At 54.2% G+C, this 18,348-nt stretch overlaps 2 protein-coding genes across 5 annotated transcripts; one reads left to right on the forward strand and one right to left on the reverse strand.

The window, feature by feature from the left end:
* Positions 1-6,002, reverse strand: TSEN34 (TSEN34 tRNA splicing endonuclease subunit). 3 transcript variants are annotated; one of them, XM_012643386.1, is made up of 5 exons: positions 5,969-6,002; positions 4,651-4,897; positions 4,243-4,486; positions 3,833-4,090; positions 1-502 (listed from the first exon to the last, which is right to left on the reverse strand). In XM_012643386.1, exons 2-5 carry the CDS (start codon positions 4,891-4,893, stop codon positions 315-317), a joined length of 933 nt encoding a protein of 310 aa, XP_012498840.1. In that variant the 5' UTR covers positions 4,894-4,897; positions 5,969-6,002; the 3' UTR covers positions 1-314. The 3 variants fall into 3 exon arrangements, with proteins under 3 accessions (XP_012498840.1, XP_012498839.1, XP_012498838.1); XM_012643385.1 differs by lacking the exon at positions 5,969-6,002 and adding an exon at positions 5,666-5,883; XM_012643384.1 differs by lacking the exon at positions 5,969-6,002 and adding an exon at positions 5,144-5,537.
* A 313-nt stretch (positions 6,003-6,315) lies between these two features.
* MBOAT7 (membrane bound O-acyltransferase domain containing 7) lies at positions 6,316-18,233 on the forward strand. 2 transcript variants are annotated; one of them, XM_012643378.1, is made up of 8 exons: positions 6,316-6,797; positions 7,579-7,657; positions 7,758-7,887; positions 8,486-8,612; positions 10,487-10,646; positions 12,035-12,395; positions 14,127-14,303; positions 17,192-18,233. In XM_012643378.1, the coding sequence occupies exons 2-8, from the start codon at positions 7,582-7,584 to the stop codon at positions 17,577-17,579; spliced, it is 1,419 nt and encodes a 472-aa protein (XP_012498832.1). In that variant the 5' UTR covers positions 6,316-6,797; positions 7,579-7,581; the 3' UTR covers positions 17,580-18,233. The 2 variants fall into 2 exon arrangements, with proteins under 2 accessions (XP_012498832.1, XP_012498833.1); XM_012643379.1 differs by lacking the exons at positions 6,316-6,797; positions 7,579-7,657; positions 8,486-8,612 and having other exon boundaries at positions 7,774-7,887.
* The last annotated feature ends 115 nt before the right edge of the window (positions 18,234-18,348 follow it).

Consider the following 18,348-nt stretch of genomic DNA (forward strand, 5'->3'; position numbering starts at 1 on the left):
ACATTTATTCAACAAGTTTATTGAAATCTCCTGGGACCTAAGCCCTGTAGAAAACAGCGATGAATCAAACCCAGTCCTCACTCTCAAGAAGCTCACAGTGTGGAAATAGGTTAACTACAAAAACGACAAAGCCAGTAAATGCTTTGAAACAGGGAGGAACATAAAAAGGATGTAGTGTTCAAAATCCTGGAATCAGAAACTAACCGTAGAGAGAGGTAGGAAGGTGTTCTAGCCTCCCACGCGGAGATGAGCTTGGGAACATCTAGAAAGACTCTTGTTGCAGACACAGCCATATCCTCCTAGGTCTCTGGAGTTCACTGCAGGCTGGCCCACTGCAGGGAGGTGTAGACCACCTTACCATCAGGCTGCGGAGAACAGAGGAGCAGGGTCTTTCTGACGCTGGTTCCAAGGCGGCCAGCGGAGACCAGGTCCTGGAGTGGGATCGGGTCCTCAGGGGCCCAGCACTGGGCGATGTAGTGGGCATGGAAGCGTAGAGGGTCACCTGAGTGAGGAAGAGAGGCATTGTAGCAGTTCCCACTGGCAGAGGGCTGGAAGGCGTTGGAACTTCCATCAGGAGACGTGAGATCATTTTAGCAATCACTACGGATACTTTAAAACAGATATCCCTGGATCCAGCTATTCTACTTCTAGTATACTGGCACTAAAATACACCTGTAAAGATGCTCGCTTTGTTATCATTTATAATTGCAAACGAATGGAAACAACAAAACCACAGACTGGTTAACTTCATGGTACATCCATAGGACTGAATGCTATACAACTTAGATTAAATGACACATTGAGGCGGGAAAGGTGGGAGGGGAGCAAGCTATCACACATGTTCAGCATAATCTTGTTTTAAAAATAAATAACAGAATATGTCATTGTCGTGGCCTAAGAACCAGGATCACAAAATCAGTCAAAGCCATGAGGAACTCAAAAGGATATCATGTAAATACCCACTGAGAAGTGACTAATGGACCAAAAGAAATAGGAATAGATTTTACAGTAGGATAGAGCAATAAATAGATGGGATGAAGGATCAAAAAAATTTTTTTCCAAAAAGGGCAAGATAATAAATATTTTCAGTTTTGTGGGCCATGTTGCAAATACTCAACTCTGCCACGGTAGTACGTTAGCAGCCACAGCTACATGTAAAGGAACGGGCAGGGCTGTGTTCCAATAAAACTTCAGTTACAAAACCAGTTGGTGGGTGGGCCAGATTTGAACTGGGGCTGTCGTTTGCCCCTGGATTAGATGAATGTGATAAAGTAGCGTGGGAACCAGAGTAGAGCACCATAGAGAAGATTAAGTAACCGGTCATGTAAATCTAAAAGGGCAAAGGTTTGAATCTCTCTGATGTTTCTATATCTTCCTGAGGTTAAATAGACCATGGCTCTCCGCTCATCTGCATAAGATTTAGGAGAGAGTCCCTGGTGCATACCTAAGATCTGACTACTTATTAGGTGGTTCCATCTTTCCACATTTAGGGGGAACAAGAAGGTAATATTGTATAAATTTTTTTTAACCTTTTAGTTACACTCCTAGTACAAATTCAAAAATTATCTGATTCAACAAAAGTCCTCTTTACTTATTCCTAATGCCAATTCCCTTCCAAAGGTAATAACACCACTGTACTGAGCTAGTGTACATCCTTTTTCTACTTGCTTGACAGAATTCTCTTAATCTACTTAGTAGTCCGTTTTATTTAAAGTTCTTTTCATTCTCTTTTTAAACTGGCAAATAAACATTGTAAATATTTATCACGTACAACATGTTTTAAAATATGTATCATGGCCAGGTGAAGTGGCTCATGCCTGTAATCCTAGCAATCTGGGAGGCTGAGGCAGGAGGATAACTTGAGGTCAAGAGTTCGAGACCAGCCTAAGCAAGAGCGAGACCCCGTCTCTACTAAAAATAGAAAAAAAACTTAGCTGGACAACTAAAAATAGAAAAAATTAGACAGGTGTGGTGGCGCATGCCTGTAGTCCCAGCTACTAGGGAGGCTGAGGCAGGAGGATCGCTGAAGCCCAGGAGTTTGAGGTTGCTGTGAGCTAAGCTGATGCCATGGCACTCTAGCCCGGGCAACAGAGCAAGACTCTGTCTCCAAAAAAAAAAAAAGAAGTATCATCACAGAATAGCTAAATCAAGCTAATTAACACATGCATTACCTCACATACTTATTTTTTCATGATGAGAACTCTTAAAATTTACTCTCTTAGCAATTTTCAACTATAAATATGTTGTTATTAACTCTAGTCACCACGTTATACAATAGATCTCTTAAACTTATTTCTCCTATCTAACCAAAATTTTGTATCCTTTGATCTACAACTCCCCAATCCTCCCTCCAAGCCTCAGCCCTGGTAACCATCATTCTATTCTCTGTTTCTATGAGTTTGACTTGTATAGATTCCATATATAAGTTAGATCATGTGGTATTTGTCTTTCCATGCCTGGTTTATTTCACTTAATATTATACAATGTCTTTTGGGATCATCTATGTCGTTGCGAATGATCGTATTTCCTTCTTTAAGGTTGAAAATATTCCACTGTGTGTATGTACCACATTTTCTTTATCCATTCATCCATTAAAATATGACCAAGGGGGAAAAAAGTACAGGTGGTAGAAAACATATACAGTAAGAAGTAAATATTTTTATATGAACATGCAAATACATACATATTTAATTAGCCTTAAAAATTGTGAATTGTGGCTCTAAAGAAACAATAGGAAAAGATATAAAAATTAGTACACCCATTATGGAAGACAGTATGGACACTTAGATTGATTCCATATCTTGGCTACTGTGATTAATGCTGTAATGAACACAGGAGTTCAGATAGCTCTTCAACACACTGACTTCATTTGCTTTGGATATATACCCAGTAGTGGAATTGCTAGATTATATAGTAGCTCTATTTTTAATTTTTTTTCCCCCAGACAGGGTCTCGCTCCATTACCCAGGATGGAGTGTAGTGAGTGGCATGATCACAGCTTACCAAAGACTCAAATTCCTGGGTTCAAGTGATCCTCCTGCCTCAGCCTCTCGAATAGCCGGGACTACAGGCCTGCACTACCACGCCAGTTTTTTTTATTTCTTGTTAAAGACAGGGTCTATGTTGCCCAGGCTGGTCTCAAACTCCTGGCCTCAAATGATCCTCCCACCCTGGCCTCCCAAAATGCTGGCATTACAGGTGTGAGCCACTACACCTGGCCTATTTTTAATTTTTTGAGGAACCTCCGTACCATTTTCCGTAATGGCTGTATTAATTTGCATCTTCTCATATTCTTTCACTATAGCCACAGTTTTGAGGGCTATTAATTAATATGTATATATCTGTATATTCATACAAAAATATAATTTACTTCTTACTATACGCATTGTCCAACAGCTGTTCTTTTCTCCTCCTTTGGTCATATTTTTCATAAACATACATGGACTTACATCGATCTCTGATAACTAATGCTATGTTTCTCCGACATCTAACTGCTGTGTTTAACTACTCATGTATTAAGAATTATTTTGGCTGTTTACCAATTTTTCTATTTCAATACTGTGGAAATTCTGCAACGAATATTCCTATATGTTTTGTACACATGTCTAACTCTTTCTAAGTGAATCTTCTGGATCAAAGGAAGCGTTTAGTAAAAGTTACTAAACTGCCCTCCAAATGAGCTCAGGGGCTCCCAAATGTTTCCTGTCCTTCTATGGATCTCAGAGGCTAAGAGAAAGTGACACCAAAAATTAAAAAAAAAGTAAAAAAATGCAGAATACGATGGGTTTGTGAGGAAAGACACAGCAACCAGCGGTCCCCAATGCAAACTCACCAGGATAGACCAAGAAGTCACCCCCGAACTTGCCAGCGGCACTAAGGAAGAAGCCTCGCTCCCACAGGTCTCTGTAGATGCTGTAGCGCAGCTCGTGAGCAGGGCGGCCAGCATGGGGCCAGTCTTTGGACTGGACACGCCAGTCCAGGGGCCTAGCCTTGACAGGTCGAGGCCTAGCAGTGGCCAGCTGGACAAGTAGAGCAGATCTGGGCAAGGGGGTCACCCCATTTGAAGATCCAGGTTGGGAAGAGGAGGGGCCTGGAGGAGGTGCAGGTAAGAGTTTGGTAAATCCAAAGGGTAAGAAGGTCTTCCCACCCCCAGGGAGACTCAGGCCCTAGATTTCCACCAAAATTCCCAGAAGATCTCTTCCCTCCTTCCCCTAGTCCCTGGACTCCAACTCCCACCCTCACCTGCTTCCTCCTGCTCTCCAGATGTCTGGCCATCACTGGTCTCACTCTCTTCGGCAGCTTGGCTCCCACCGGCCTCCTGGCTCCCGCTGGTCTCTGAACCCTGTTCTAGCTTCTGCTTCTTGGCAGCCTGGCCCTCTGTAATCTTCTCCAGGAGCTCCTGACGACGGGTCTCACGGGCCTCAGCTGCCAAGGCGCTTTGCTCCTGGAAGCTTTGCTCTTGCTGGCGCTTGAAGGATGCCAGAGCCTGAGAAGTAAATTCAGCTGGAACCTCAAGACCCAAGCTTACGGTCCCCTAGGAAACCAGGAATCCTGAGTCCCTGACGCCTCCCACCTGAGGCACGCGGAGTCCCAGGCTCCCAGCCCCTGCTCCCACAGGACCCAGGAGTTCGATCTCCCCCGCCACCTTACCAGGCTGTGGTGGCGGGGATCCGGGCGCGGGGCGCTGACCAGAGTCACGGCGCCGATCTCGGCCAGAAGCCGCGCCTCTTCAGGCATCAGCAGCAGCGGGAGGCCCAGGCGCGAGTTCTGGCGGGGCCCGCGGGGCAGGGCGCCCACCGTGCGGCCCCCCACTCCCAGGCGCTCCCGAAGAGCCTGCACCGCCTCGGCCCCCCACACCAGGGAGCGGCCGTTCGCCACCTCCACCACCAGCATCCTCCTGCGGGAGCCAGGGGGCAAAGCGGTCACCGAAACAGCTGCACGCAGCCGGCGGCCCCGAACGCTCCCACTGCCTCCGGGGTCCAGGGGAAGCGCCGCCCCCAGAGCAACAAGCTCCGCCCCCGGGCGATGCCACCCGGCCCGGGGCCGCGGGAGACCTGGTCCTGCCCCTCGCGGAGCCACGGGGCCCCGTCTGGCCGCTGGAACCCCGCCGTCGGCATCCCACTCTGTACTAACACTGCCCTACCTGCCATCGCGCCTACGAGGCTCAGGAAGAAACCTCCGCAAGCGCGGCGCCATGCCCCTTAAAAAGGTCCATTTTGGCACTGCCCTACTGCACACCGGCCGTCTCGCTTCGGGTGTTCCCGCCAAAGGTCGGGAATTCTAGAGGCCAAGGCGCTGCCCAGCCACACTCTCTTCGGGATACTCGGAGCTTGGCCCCTCCCCTTCCCAAACCGCCGAGGTTCAGCGCTCGGGCCTTCTCGTTCTGAGAGAGAATCCCACAGTACGAAGCCCCGCCCCTCCCGAGTGCAGGCGGTTCGGCGTTCGGGCGTTCTCGGCTCAACCGAATTCGAAGCCCCGCCCCTCCCGAGCGCAGGGGGCTCGACGTTCGGGCATCAGCGGTTACCAGCAATCCCGCAGCCTGCGGCCCCGCCCCTCCGGTCGGCAGCGCGCCCCAGTTGGGAGTTCCCGCCCCACGACCGAACCCCAAGCCGGAGGCCCCGCCCTTTGGGCACCCGCCGTCTGTTCTCCGCTGGGGTGGGCTCACCCTACTTAGGAGCGCTCAGTCCGCGTCCCTGCCTCCCTTCAGAATGTCCCACCGTCCTCCGACAGAACCAGCCAGGGACCTCGTAAACACCAACTCGCAGTCGAGGCGGAGCCACCCGCTACGTAGGGCGCCACGCGCTGCTTCCTCCACCCCGCGACATGCCGACCCCCAGCGTCAACTTCGTCATCCCGCCACCTCAGCGAGGCGGGAAGTCTGGGATCCGCCTCCGCGGGGCCGTTGCGCCTCCTCCCCCACGCCCCCCGCAGTGGGACACCTCGGCCCCGCCCGCCGTAGCGCGCCTACCTGCGCCGCTTCTGCTCCTGAACTTGGGGTTGTGAGGCGCATTGCCTGGCCCCGCCCCCTAGGCCCGCACGGCCTGCCCCCGGCCCGCCTCCTTTAGGTCAGGCCTCTTTCGCCCCGCCCCTTGGTGTTCGTCCCTGATCACCGCCTCCTTCGCGTAGCCTAAGTCTGTGGCCCCGCCTCCCTCCCGCCCCCCGAAAAGGAGACTCAATATCTGGCGAAGCTGATGGCTTTGTCTATCATACTAGCGCCATTCATACCCGACTACCTCCGAAGGAAACCGAAGCTTGTGGCCCTACCCACATCCGGCCGAGCTTGTGGCCCCGCCCATATCCGAACAGTGACCTTAAGTACTCGACTATCTCCGAAGTAAGCCGAAGCCTGTGGCCCCGCCTCCAAACGGTGAGCGCAAGCTCCCGATTGTGCCCGAAGGAATCCGAACGGAGGTCCTGCCTCATCCCGAACGCTCAGCTCCAGGCCCCGCCTCCTCTCCCGGGCCCGTGCAGTTCACCTCCCAAAGCTTCTGTCCCTCCTCCTTCCGAACCCGAAGCCCCGCCCCCTCACGTACTCGCGGCTCGGAGCCCCGACTGGGTAGATCCCGGCCCGGGTCTAGGCGCCGGCTCGTGCTCTCAGGCGCCCGCTCCGGGGCTCCTTCTCTGCCCGGCCCGGATCCTGCCAGTGGCCGCCTCCCCGGCCCGATCGGGGCGGCCCGGCCGGCCCAGCGAAAGAGCAGGCGGCGCGGGGGCGTGCTGGGCGGGGGAGGCGTGGTCGGAGCCGCTGCGGCCCGCGGGCTGGAACTGCTCGGCCGCCTGCTGCCGGGCGGGCGGCTCAGGTGGGCCGGGATGGGGGCGCCCGGGTGACGAGACGGGGTCAGTGGCGGGTCGCTGCGGGTGGAGGGCTGACAGGGTGCGGGGATGCCCCCGGCAGGGCGGCCGACCGATCTCAGAGTGGCGTAACCGCCTGTGGCTTTGCCGGGGGCGGGATCGGATCCGCGCTGCGGTGCGCACAGCCGAGCTGGGGCTGGGGAAGGGTCCTGAGAAGACAAGGGTAGAGGTCTGCTCTCCGGGTTCTAAGTAAGAGAGGGGTCTAGAGCTCCTCTGAGTGCTCTCGAAGGAGGGCTAGGGGGTCAGGATATCTGGTTCTCAGAGGAAGGGGCAAGGGGATCAAAAGAGGGGGTCTAGGTTCCTGGGACCTCGAAGAGGAGGGAGCTGGGAGACCTCGATTCCTGGGCTCTCAGAGAGGAAGGGTGCAGGAGGGGGCTTGTTTCTGGGTTCTCAGAGAAGGGGTGCGTTGCTATCTGGGTCCCCAACGGGGGTCGGAGGAGTAGCTTTGATTTCTGCGTTCGCAAAGGAGGGGCCTGGGGGCTGGGAGATCTGGTTTCCTGGGTTCTCAAAGGAGAAGAGGGCTGGAAGCCTGGGTTCTCGAAGGAGAGGGACTACGAATGGATTCCTCTGTTCTGGAAGGAGGAAGGGACTGGAGGTCCAGATTCCTAGGGACTACAGAATCCTCAAAACCTGGAGTCTAAGGGGCTGCGATCCTGAATCCCGGAAGGGGGAGGAGGCAGGAGGCCCGGATTCCTGGGTTCTCACTCCGCACCTCTGCCCCTCCCCCAGACCATGTCGCCTGAAGAATGGACATATCTAGTGGTTCTTCTTATCTCCATCCCCATCGGCTTCCTCTTTAAGAAGGCGGGTGAGTCAGGTTCCCTCCCCAGTGGAAAATAAGGGGGTGGGAGCGTGGGCGGGGGACCCTCTGGAAGATTCCAGGCTTATGCTGTCCCTTCTTCCTGCAGGACCTGGGCTGAAGAGATGGGGGGCAGCAGCTGTGGGCCTGGGGCTCACCTTGTTCACCTGTGGCCCCCACACTTTGCATTCCCTGGTCACCATCCTGGGGACCTGGGCCCTCATTCAGGCCCAGCCCTGGTGAGGACGTGGTGGAGGGAGGAGAGGGCGAGTAGGGGGAGAGGAGGAAGCAACCTGTTTCCTCTTTGGGTCTTTTTCAGCTTCTGCTTCAGTCTCCAGGAGTCTCTGGTTTATCAGTTTGTTTCTCTGTGTCATCTGTTTCATCTGTTTTCCTTCCTCCCCTGCCTTGTTCTGCATCTTGTCCCTGCGTGTTTGTCCCAGTCCTCTACGTCTGTGTCTTGGAGAAAGGAGGATGGTACTTGTCTGCTGGCCCTGCCACCATTCACATTCATTCACATCCCTCAGTCTCGTCTTGAGCTCTGCATCTTGGGGAAAAAAAAAAGAAGTGGAGGATTGAAGGGTTTTTACCGTGAAGCTTCTCTTAACCCCTCATTCTTTTCTCTGTTGCTATGTGTTTCTATGTGGCTTTGCCTCTACTGTGCTGTTTCAATCATACTCTTCAGTCCCTGCCTCCCACACTTCAGTCCTCTCTGTGCCCTCGCATTTCTGTCTCTGAAGGGGAGAGATTGGGGAGGATTTGTGGCTAGGTTCTGGGGAAGGGAGAGGCCAGGGCCGAGGCCTCTGCTTCCAACACAGCGTGCCTCTTGCATTTGCCTAGCTCCTGCCACGCCCTGGCTCTAGCCTGGACCTTCTCCTATCTCCTGTTCTTCCGAGCCCTCAGCCTGCTGGGCCTGCCCACTCCCACGCCCTTCACCAATGCCGTCCAGCTGCTGCTGACACTGAAGGTCAGACTCCGGGCTTGCTACTCCCCTCCAGCCTCCCTGTGAACCAGTTAACCTCCCCTACCTCACCTCTTCCTCCCAGGCGCTCCCATGGGGGGAGGGGGAGTTTTATCTCCCATACACCCTGGGAGTGGGACTTCACCTTTTCCCCTACCCTGGGAACAGGGTTCACTACTCCCTTGCCCCTGGGCAGGTGCTCACCTCTCACTTCTTTCTGGGGTGAAGAAATAGCCCAAGTAATATAACAGTAGGTGCCATTTGCTGCTTGCAGTGTGCCAGAGGCTGAGCTGGGTGCTTTACCAACATGCTCTCCTTGAGTCTCTGTAGCCAGCCGGTTTGCAAAGAAGGAAAACCAGCTCTGGGAATAAGGTACTTGGTTAAGGGCACAAAAGTAGGACACCCACATCTGGCTCCTAATCACCTGGGAAGATGGGTGTCAACGGACTCCCAGGCCCCTCCCCAGAGCTACAAAGTCATGAATTCCTACTGTGTGCTGGGCTCCAGCGACTCCTCAGGGAACAGAGCAGTGGTGCGAGGCAGTGAGCCAGGCCTCTCCAGCACTCTGTGTTCTCAGCTCAAGGGTGGCAGGAGTAGGTTGGCTGAGGGACAGGTTAGAGCAAGAACATTTCAGGGGTGTAGGAACTAGCATGTGTGGAAGGGAGCAGGCTGAGTGCCACAGGCCGCGCCAGCCACATGGGCTTTGTGCAGAGAGCAAAGGGCCCAAACCACGTGGGCCTGGCTGACCACAGGGAAAAGTTTGAACTTTTCCCTGTGGGGGACCAAGATTCACTGGAAGAGAAGTTTTTCTGGGTTTGTTGCCAAAAAAGGTGATGTGATCAGTTTGACATGTTTAAAAATATTCACTCTGGATAGTGAGGAGAACTGAAGCGGAACAGGGCAAAGTGGGATGAGGTGGATCCCTTTATCCAAGACCAGGTGACAAATGGCAGCTTTGATATCAGGGAGGTCAGAGTTCCAACGGGAAGCGCCACATTTAGGATGATTCAAGGAGCGTTTGTTTACCACGGTGTGAGCAGGATGTAGAGTAGCAAGAAGGGTTAGTGCAAGAACCCTGGACCAGCAGCAGCAGGGTTGCCAACGCTGGGTCCGGCGGGGAGAGAAGAGGAACCTGGAAGGAAAAAGGGCTGTGTAGAGCCAGCCATGTTGAAACAACCTATCAAGGGTGATGGCCAGCACAAGGCCATCTCACAAGGGAATAAAAATCCCGCCCTCACTCTCCTGCCCTCCTCCATCCCCAGCTAGGGCTCTCAATTGACTGAACCCAGCCAAAGCTGGAAGACAGGGCAGCCTGGGGTCTGGGTGGGAAAGAGAGTAGAGAGGACCCGGAGGGGCAGGTAGACACACTCAGAGCCCGTAGTGGAGGTGGAAAGAAGGGAACAGACTAAAGAAAGGGGATTGGATCTGGGGAGCGACGGAGGTTTTTGGCCTGAGCAATTAATTGGATGGTGGTGACCTTTTCTTTGAGAGGAGAAGCTAGAAGAAGATGCACTTTGGGGAGTGGGTACTACTGCGTTCCATTTTGGATGTGTTAAATTTGAGGTGCCTGAGACATCTAAGTACGAATGGCAATAGGCCTGGGGCGAGAGGTCCAGGCTGGAGTAGAGTTTGGGAGTCATCAGCATGGGACAGTTTCTAAAACTATGAAGTTACGTAAGAACACGTAAGAATGGAACAGGGAAAGGAGAGGAGGGCCCAGGATTGAGCCCTGGGGAGCACCCACCAGCTAGAGGCATGACACACGGCCCAGAGCTGCAGGCGCCCAGCATCTTGGATGGGGAAGGTGGCAGCTTAAGGGAGACCGGTATGAGGAAGAGCCCAGGGTCCGACTGATCCTCCGCCCACCCCCTTCCTCCCAGCTGGTGAGTCTGGCCAGTGAAGTGCAGGACCTACACCTGGCCCAGAGGAAGGAAATGGCCTCAGGCTTCAGCAAGGGGCCCACCCTGGGACTGCTGCCCGACGTTCCCTCCTTGATGGAGACGCTCAGCTACAGCTACTGTTACGTGGGCATCATGACAGGTGAGTGGGCCTGCCCCATCAGCTCTGCCTCTCCCTGTCTCTGTCGCCCTCTGTCCCCCCTCTGCCCTGAGTTTCGTGCCTGTTCTGTGTTTCCACCCTGCCCTGCTACCTCCCATCTGCTGCCCCGAGGGTGAGCGTCTTTGTCTGGGTCTACATCTGACCCTCCTGCTAGACCAGAGCTTCGTTGGCGTGGAGGGCGACTGTTCTCAGCCTAAATGATTCTTTTCTCCTTGTAGCTTACTGGGAGCACATAGAAGAGATCAAGGAGACAGGCCTATGTAAACCTGATGTTTTTGCTGCCCAGAGAACAAATACAGCTTAGGATTCACTTTTAGTTTAAGATTATATTTTTCATTAACGTTTACCTCATAGAAAGTTTTTGTTTTCTTTTTTCTGTCTTTTTTTCTTGATTATATTTGAAATGGGGTCTCACTGTGCTGCCCAAACTGCTCCTGAATTCCTGGGCTCAAGCAATCATCTCTCCTCAGCCTCCTGAGCAGCTGGGACTACAGGCGTACGCCACCACGCCGGGCTCGGGTTTTCTTCTTCATAATAGCTTTAGGGAGCTCTCATTTACATACTCATCCACTTAGAGCATCGGACTCACTGGTTTGTAGCATAGCCACAGAGTTGTGCAAGCATCACCGTGTGTAGTTGTTCGCAGAACAATTTCATCACCCCAGAAAGAAATCCCACAACCCTAGGCCCCCAAACCTCCATCCACTAATGGAGGAAACCACTACTTGACTTTCTGTCTCTGTAGATTTGCCTGTTTGGGACATTTCTTTAGATGGAATTATACAACATGTGGTCTTTTGTGAAGACCACATTGGTGTTTTAGCACCAGTCCCTTCTGTCAGTGCCACTGCTCCCCGCCAGGCCAGGCCAGCATCGTATCCGTCTCCTCTTTTCCGTTTTCCTCCCTCTCCAGTCCAGGCCCCACTCAGCAGCCAGAGGGACCTGTGAAAAGGTACACGATACCCTAGCACTGCCCTGCTGGAGAAGCCTCTGGTGGCTTCCTGGTGCGCCTGGAACAAAACCGCAAGTCGTCCTCAGCGCCTGCAGGCCCTGCCGCCCTCTGGTTTCTTCCCAGCCGCTCTCTCTGCAGAAGCACTGCTCTACTTTCCGTGACTTGTTTACATCGAGATCACCTTCACCTCTGTGGGTCTTGTCTGTCCATCCCCATCTGGCTGTCTTAGGCTTCCCCATTTTCTTTGGCCCTCTAATTTTCTGTCCAACTCTTTCTCTCCAAGTCCCTTGTCCTCCCGTATCTCTGGGACCGAGTCCCCATCTCTCTGGGTCTCTGTCCCCTCCCCTCCTCCTCCTCCAGGCTTGAGCTCTGCCCACCTGCCCAGTCTGACCTCCTGCCCTGCCTCCCCCCCCCACAGGCCCGTTCTTCCGCTACCGCACCTACCTGGACTGGCTGGAACAGCCCTTCCCCGGGGCAGTGCCCAGCCTGCGGCCCCTGCTGCGGCGCGCCTGGCCGGCCCCACTCTTCGGCCTGCTGTTCCTGCTGTCCTCCCACCTCTTCCCGCTGGAGGCCGTGCGCGAGGACGCCTTCTACGCCCGCCCGCTGCCCGCCCGCCTCTTCTACATGATCCCCGTCTTCTTCGCCTTCCGCATGCGCTTCTACGTGGCATGGATTGCCGCAGAGTGCGGCTGCATTGCCGCCGGCTTTGGGGCCTACCCCGTGGCCGCCAAAGCCCGGGCCGGGGGCGGCCCCACCCTCCAATGCCCACCCCCCAGCAGGTCAGGCGGCGGGACGGAGGCTTCCCAAGACCCAGCTGGCCCCACCACCAAGGGCTGGCTCTGCCCCTAGCAGGGAGGAGAGCGGGAACGGGGGCAGGGCCACCGCCTGTTGTTAGTGGCGCCTCGGAGCCTTGTTCCTTGGTCCACGGCCTGCCTTCCCCTGTCTGTAGGGAAACAGTACCCCTGTTGCTAGCACTTATCACCCTTCAGTATGGTGAATTGCCCTCCATCCCTAGGAAAAGGAAGGTGGTATCCTAGCAACCATGTGCTGCCCCTCTGTTGTCGTGGAAGTGTCACCCCAAGAGCCCGATTGTTCCTGGTTGCTCAGGATGCCATCCTCTGGTAGTGGTTGGTCACCCTCTGTTGCTAGGGAACCCAGTCCCTAGCAACAGTGATTGGCCCCCTTCTTGCCAGAAGTCTTAACTCTTTGTTGCTATGGAAACGGCACCCCGATGAGATGTCATCATGTAGCAGCCCTCAGTTGCCCCCTTTTTCCAAGGAAATAGCATCCCTGACTGTGCTGTCTTCCAGCAGTGGGGACACCATGCCTAGTAACTGCAGATAACTTCCTACTGTTGCTAAGGAAGCTGAACCTCCCCGTGGCAACCATGAATTGGCCCTATTGCCATTGATCCTCCCCCCGCCCCAGCACCTTTACTGCTAGGTAGTCACACTGCTGGTAACTATGGACTCTACTCTTGCTGAGGAAGTATCAGCTCTCTGTTGCTGATACAGAGCTGGAAGCCCTAGCATCTGGCAATGGACTGCCCCTCTGTTCCTGGTGACCATACTCGGCCTTCCACCTGGGCCCGGGCTGGGGCTGGAGGAGCAGCCCTTGGGTGTGAATTATGAACTACTTGCTAGGGTTGTGCCATCCCCTAGCAGTCACAAACTGCCATTTTGTTGTGGGGATCATGACACCCCCATGTAAATTTATCACCACTGCCCTAGTAACCATGGGCTGACCTCCAGCTGCCAGAGAGAGGACGTCCCCTGAAAAGTCAAGCAGGAATTGAAGGCTTCTCTAAATCTAGCTGCCCCACTCTCTAAAGGATGGTTCCCCTCCTATTATCAGAGGCCACCAAGGGTTTGTGTGGGCCAGAGACATTCCCCACTGCTGGGACTACTGGCACTCATGGCCTGGGAGCCACTGTATGGCTAGAGGTAACACTTCTCCAACAATCACAGGGACCAGGAAAAAAGGCCCTTTCTGGAAACCTGTCTAAACATCGTAGGCCTTATTGCTAAGGAATGCCTTTTCCTTAGCAACAGAGATCATTGAGACCTTACTTGGGCCTAGAACATCTCCCTAGCAACCGTGACCCACCTTGTTGTTAGGGATGATACTTCCCTAGCAACCTCAGTGTCCAACAGTTTAGAAGGGACCATCCTTGGAGGTTTCTCTGAATAGTCTGAGCTTGGTTGCTAAAGGACTCGTAGCTTAGCAAGCATTGCCCCTCAAAGCTTTTTGTGGCTGTGGCAGGCCCCATTACCAAGAGAAAGAGAACCCCATTGTTGGTGAACTGTGCCCCCTGACTCACCCACTTTCCTCCACCAAGGGCTCCCTCTGGGTTATCCTCCCCTGTTGCCCTAGCAAGTCTGACAGCCAGAGCGCCCTTGCCTGGCCAGAATCCCCTGCTTAGCATCCGGGGCTGGGACAGTAGCAGGCATGGGGACAGGGCCGGGCTGAGCTGCATGTCTGTCCCCCACCCTCATCCTCCACTCCCCCAGTCCGGAGAAGGCGGCTTCCCTGGAGTACGACTATGAGACCATCCGCAACATCGACTGCTACAGCACAGACTTCTGCGTGCGGGTGCGGGACGGCATGCGGTACTGGAACATGACAGTGCAGTGGTGGCTGGCGCAGTACATCTACAAGAACGCTCCTTTCCGTTCCTACGTCCTGAGGTGAGTGCACTCTGCCCTGCCTTGGAGGACACCCCAGAACTGCAACTCCCAACAGCCCTCAGGGGCAGGCTATAGCTTCCCTGGCTGGGCCCCTGCCCCTGAGGTTCATGGGAGCTGTAGTTTATTGAGCCTATTTTTGTCCGGCCCCCAGTTAGAGACATTATGTGGAGGTAAATTGTCTCCCTCTCTCGGCCTCAGTTTTATTTCTGTAAAGTCAGCTTCATTCGCCAGAAACAGTATACTGAGTCCAGTGGACTCAGCAGCCATACTTTCTGGAATCTTGGTCCTGCAGGTTCCTGAGGAACCTTGAGGAGTTAACTTTACCTCTTGGTTTCCTCAACTGTTAAATGGAGATAACGCTATTTATTACCTATTTCATACTTACATAGGAGGATTAAACGAGATAAAGTGTGGAATGTACGTAATATGAGGCCTGATAGAAGAGTGCTTGCTATATATTAACTTTTATTATTTTTCATTCTTATTTCTCGAGTGGAGACTCTGTACCAGACATTGTTATCTTTATGGCCCTCAGAAGTAGGGACTCTTACCATCCCCATGTCAAAGGTGAGGAGACTGAGCCTCAGAGAGGTTAGGTAACTTACTGAGTGTCACTCAGACTTTCCCGAGGCACCAGATGAAGTCAGGATACGTCATAAGACGTCTTTATAATGAAGAGTTTATGGTGGCAGCTCTGGAGCTAGACTTACTTACCTGGGTTCGTGACCTGATTTATGATTTAAAGATCCGCTCTGGCCTCGTGTGGAGAATGGAACAGAGGTAAGAGGGGGACCAGGAGGTAAACCTGGGAGACAAATTCGGAGGCCTTGGGGCTGTCTAGGTGAGAGGCGATGGAGTCCTGCAGTAGGGAACAGTGGCCCAGAAGTAGACGAATTTGAAAGGAAGGGTCAGGGCTTGGTGTGGACTGGACGTGGGGCGTCAAAAAGAAGAAATGACACTTGCTTCCCTGGCGTGGGTGTCGGCGACTGAGGGCATGGAAGAGCCCTCTCCTGAGAAGGGGAAGATCCAGTAGGAGTAAGTTTAGGGAGGGGGTAGGATGAGGAAGCAAGACTTGGGTTCAGCTTCATTAACTTTGAGGCGACTATTAGATTTCCAGCAGGGGTTATTGGAGAGGCAGTTAGTTACGCGCTTCTGGCACTTACGGGAAAGGCTGGTGTTAGAAGTGGACACCGAGCGGCATTCGGTATAGACGATGCTTAAAGCTCCGCGGCTGAGGGTAGGTCAAAGCCAAGGGCACCCCAGTGCTTGGACCAGTGGTTGTCAACTTAGGGGCATTTGTGCTGCACCCCCAGGGAACATGTGGCAATGCCTGGAGACATTTTTTGTCATGAATGGGAGGTGCTACTGACATCTAGTGGACGGAGGCCAGGGAGGATTCTAAACATCGTAGGATGCACAGGATTCGCCCTTTCTGTTTACCTTACACCCCACAGATGGGGCGGTCAGCATTATTCTCTCATTGGGTTACTTTTGTACTTCAAGCACCCAGGTGTGCCAGAGGGACAAGTCAGTGTCCACAGACAGGAAAGAACCCGCTAAGGTCCCAGTCCACGGCAAAGCTGCTGATCGATACGCAGTTGGAGAATGATTTCTGCGTCCTTCACGGAAGAAGGGTCAGAGCCTGAGTCTGTGACTCTTCCAGGGCTAAGCAATTAGATTTCTGGGTCTAGAAGGGGAGGGGACCAAACCTCTGAGTCCACAAAGGAGGCGAGCTCCGGGGCTGGAGATTTCTGGGTCTGCGTGAGTCAGGAATTGTGCTCCTGGATCCCTAAAAGGAAGAAGAGGCCAGGAACTTGGGCTCCTGCGTGCTGAGGGAAAGTGGTGGTGGGAGGGGGCGAGCTGAGTTCCTGAAAAGGAGGAACAGAGACTCCGTGGCCCTGAGGAAGGCAGGCAGATAGGCTTCCGAAATCCTGAGTTCTCCAAGGAAGGCGGACCTGGCTCATACAGAGGGCTGAGCTGCTGGGGACTCCTGGTTCCCCGAGAGAGGCAGGGACCATTAGCTTTCTGGTTCCTCAGGAGTGAGGAAAGATGACTCTGGGCCTTGGGGGCAGAGGAACAACTCCTGGGCCCCAGAATAAGGCAGGACCACACTCCAGGGATTTTCTTCACAGGCCAGGCCAGCGGTTCTCAAGCATTAGTGTGCAGCAGAATCAGCTGGAGGACTGCTACATGGAAGCTTTCCTCTGGGCCCTACCCCCAGGGTTGAAGTGGGGACCAAGAATTAATAATTCCCACAAGTCTTCAGGCGATGCTGATGCCGGACCCGGGACCATACTTTGAGAACCACAGGGCTAAGGAATTGGGCCTCTTGATCCTGAGGCAACGGAACATAAAATGTTAGATCTTGTTTTTCCTTTCCTGAGACAGAGTCTCAGTCTGTCACCCGCGCTAGAGTGCAGTGGCGTCAGCCTAGCTCACAGCAACCTCAAACTCCTGGACTCAAGCCATCCTCCTGCCTCAGCTTCCCGAGTAGCTGGGACTACAGGCATGCGCCACCAAGCCCAGCCAATTTTTTCCATTTTCAGTAGAGATGGGTTCTTGCTCTTCTCAGGCTGGTCTCAAACTCCTGAGCTCAAGCGATCCTCCCGCCTCGGCCTCCCAGAGTGCTAGGATTATAGGCGTGAGCCACTGCACCTGGCCAAAATGTTAGATCTTTAAAGGAGAGGGCATTGGTTAGGATTGCCGGGGTCTGGATGGGAGCTTGGAGCTGCTGGATCCCTGAAGGAGACAGAGGCCCGTAGCCTCCCGCACTTTCTGGAGCTAGGAAAGAGGACCCCTGGGTCTGAGGGAGGAGGGGCTGAGAGCTGGGGGCAGTGGGGACTGGGCACTTGGGCTCCGGGATCCTGATTCCCAGCCCGCTCTCCCAGGAGCGCCTGGACCATGCTGCTGAGCGCCTACTGGCACGGCCTCCACCCGGGCTACTACCTGAGCTTCCTGACCATCCCGCTGTGCCTGGCTGCCGAGGGCCGGTTGGAGTCAGCACTGCGGGGGCGGCTGAGCCCTGGGGGCCAGAAGGCCTGGGACTGGGTGCACTGGTTCCTGAAGATGCGCGCCTATGACTACATGTGCATGGGCTTTGTGCTCCTGTCCATGGGCGACACTCTCCGGTACTGGGCCTCCATCTACTTCTGCATCCACCTCCTGGCTCTGGCGGCCCTGGGGCTGGGGCTGGCTTTGGGCGGGGGCAGCCCCAGCCGGCGGAAGACAGCATCCCAGGCCACCAGCCTTGCCCCAGAAAAGCTCCGGGAGGAGTAAGCTGCCACCACGCTCCCTCTGCCAGCTTTTCCAGCCACCAAGCTTTTGCTTGGGAATTCTGTGAACCAGGCTGCTGTCTCCTTTCCCGGAAAGAGCCCTGAATCTGGCTGGGGTCCTGGAGAGGATTCCCTTTTCCTGAGCTAAAGACCCTGCCTCCAAGTGAAGCCTCTCTGGGGGGCGACCTCCCCAGACTTCTCCTGCCTCCTGGCCCTGTGCCCTGGGACCTCCGCTGGCCACTTTCCCTCCTATAAAATCAATGTATTGTCCAGACAGGAGTCTCGCCCTGTTCCTGCTCCAGCTTCCGGGCATCCAGAGAGCGCTGCGCTTGCCCAGAACAGCAGGGACTGATGGACGGTGTGGTTTCTTGGGCAGATTCCCTTTCTTTGGATCCACAGTCCAAAGTAGGGAACCTCTTTCTTGTGTATTTCACTCTGCTTTCAGCTCAATAAACCAGTATTTCAGACTGGGAAGGGAACATAACCTGCCCGTTTCATAGGGGGAAACTGAGGTGCAGATGAGCAGGCCTGTGACTGCCGTCGGCAGCTCCCGTCTGAGTCACCTCAGGTCCCCAGTGTTCCTGTCAACCCTCTGTCATCCGTTGGCCTACCTAAGACGGCTCAGAATGTGTAAGTCTTTCCCAATAAAGTGCTACACGAGGACGCCTGTGTCTGTGTGTCTGTGGGAGATGAGCCGATGGGAGGCACTTAGGCCACTGAGTCCCAGTGGGGTGTGCTCCCGCCCCAGCCCGGGAGCCACACTGGCTCAGGAC

This window comes from Propithecus coquereli, unplaced genomic scaffold (genome assembly GCF_000956105.1).
Source record: "Propithecus coquereli isolate 6110/MARCELLA unplaced genomic scaffold, Pcoq_1.0 Scaffold196, whole genome shotgun sequence".
NCBI classification, from domain to species: domain Eukaryota; kingdom Metazoa; phylum Chordata; class Mammalia; order Primates; family Indriidae; genus Propithecus; species Propithecus coquereli.

What these genes read in the sequence shown, in the direction of transcription:
- TSEN34 (XM_012643384.1), bottom strand. Translation starts at nt 5,196, where the DNA reads ATGGCGCCGCGCTTGCGGAGGTTTCTTCCTGAGCCTCGTAGGCGCGAT. An exon ending in CCTCGTAGGCGCGATGGCAG is followed by an intron (nt 4,898 to 5,143) that starts GTAGGGCAGTGT and finishes TGGCTCCCGCAG; the next exon opens with GAGGATGCTGGTGGTGGAGG. An exon ending in TGACTTCTTGGTCTATCCTG is followed by an intron (nt 503 to 3,832) that starts GTGAGTTTGCAT and finishes TTCCTCACTCAG; the next exon opens with GTGACCCTCTACGCTTCCAT.
- MBOAT7 (XM_012643378.1), top strand. Translation starts at nt 7,582, where the DNA reads ATGTCGCCTGAAGAATGGACATATCTAGTGGTTCTTCTTATCTCCATC. An exon ending in TTACGTGGGCATCATGACAG is followed by an intron (nt 10,647 to 12,034) that starts GTGAGTGGGCCT and finishes CCCCCCCCACAG; the next exon opens with GCCCGTTCTTCCGCTACCGC. An exon ending in TTCCGTTCCTACGTCCTGAG is followed by an intron (nt 14,304 to 17,191) that starts GTGAGTGCACTC and finishes CCGCTCTCCCAG; the next exon opens with GAGCGCCTGGACCATGCTGC.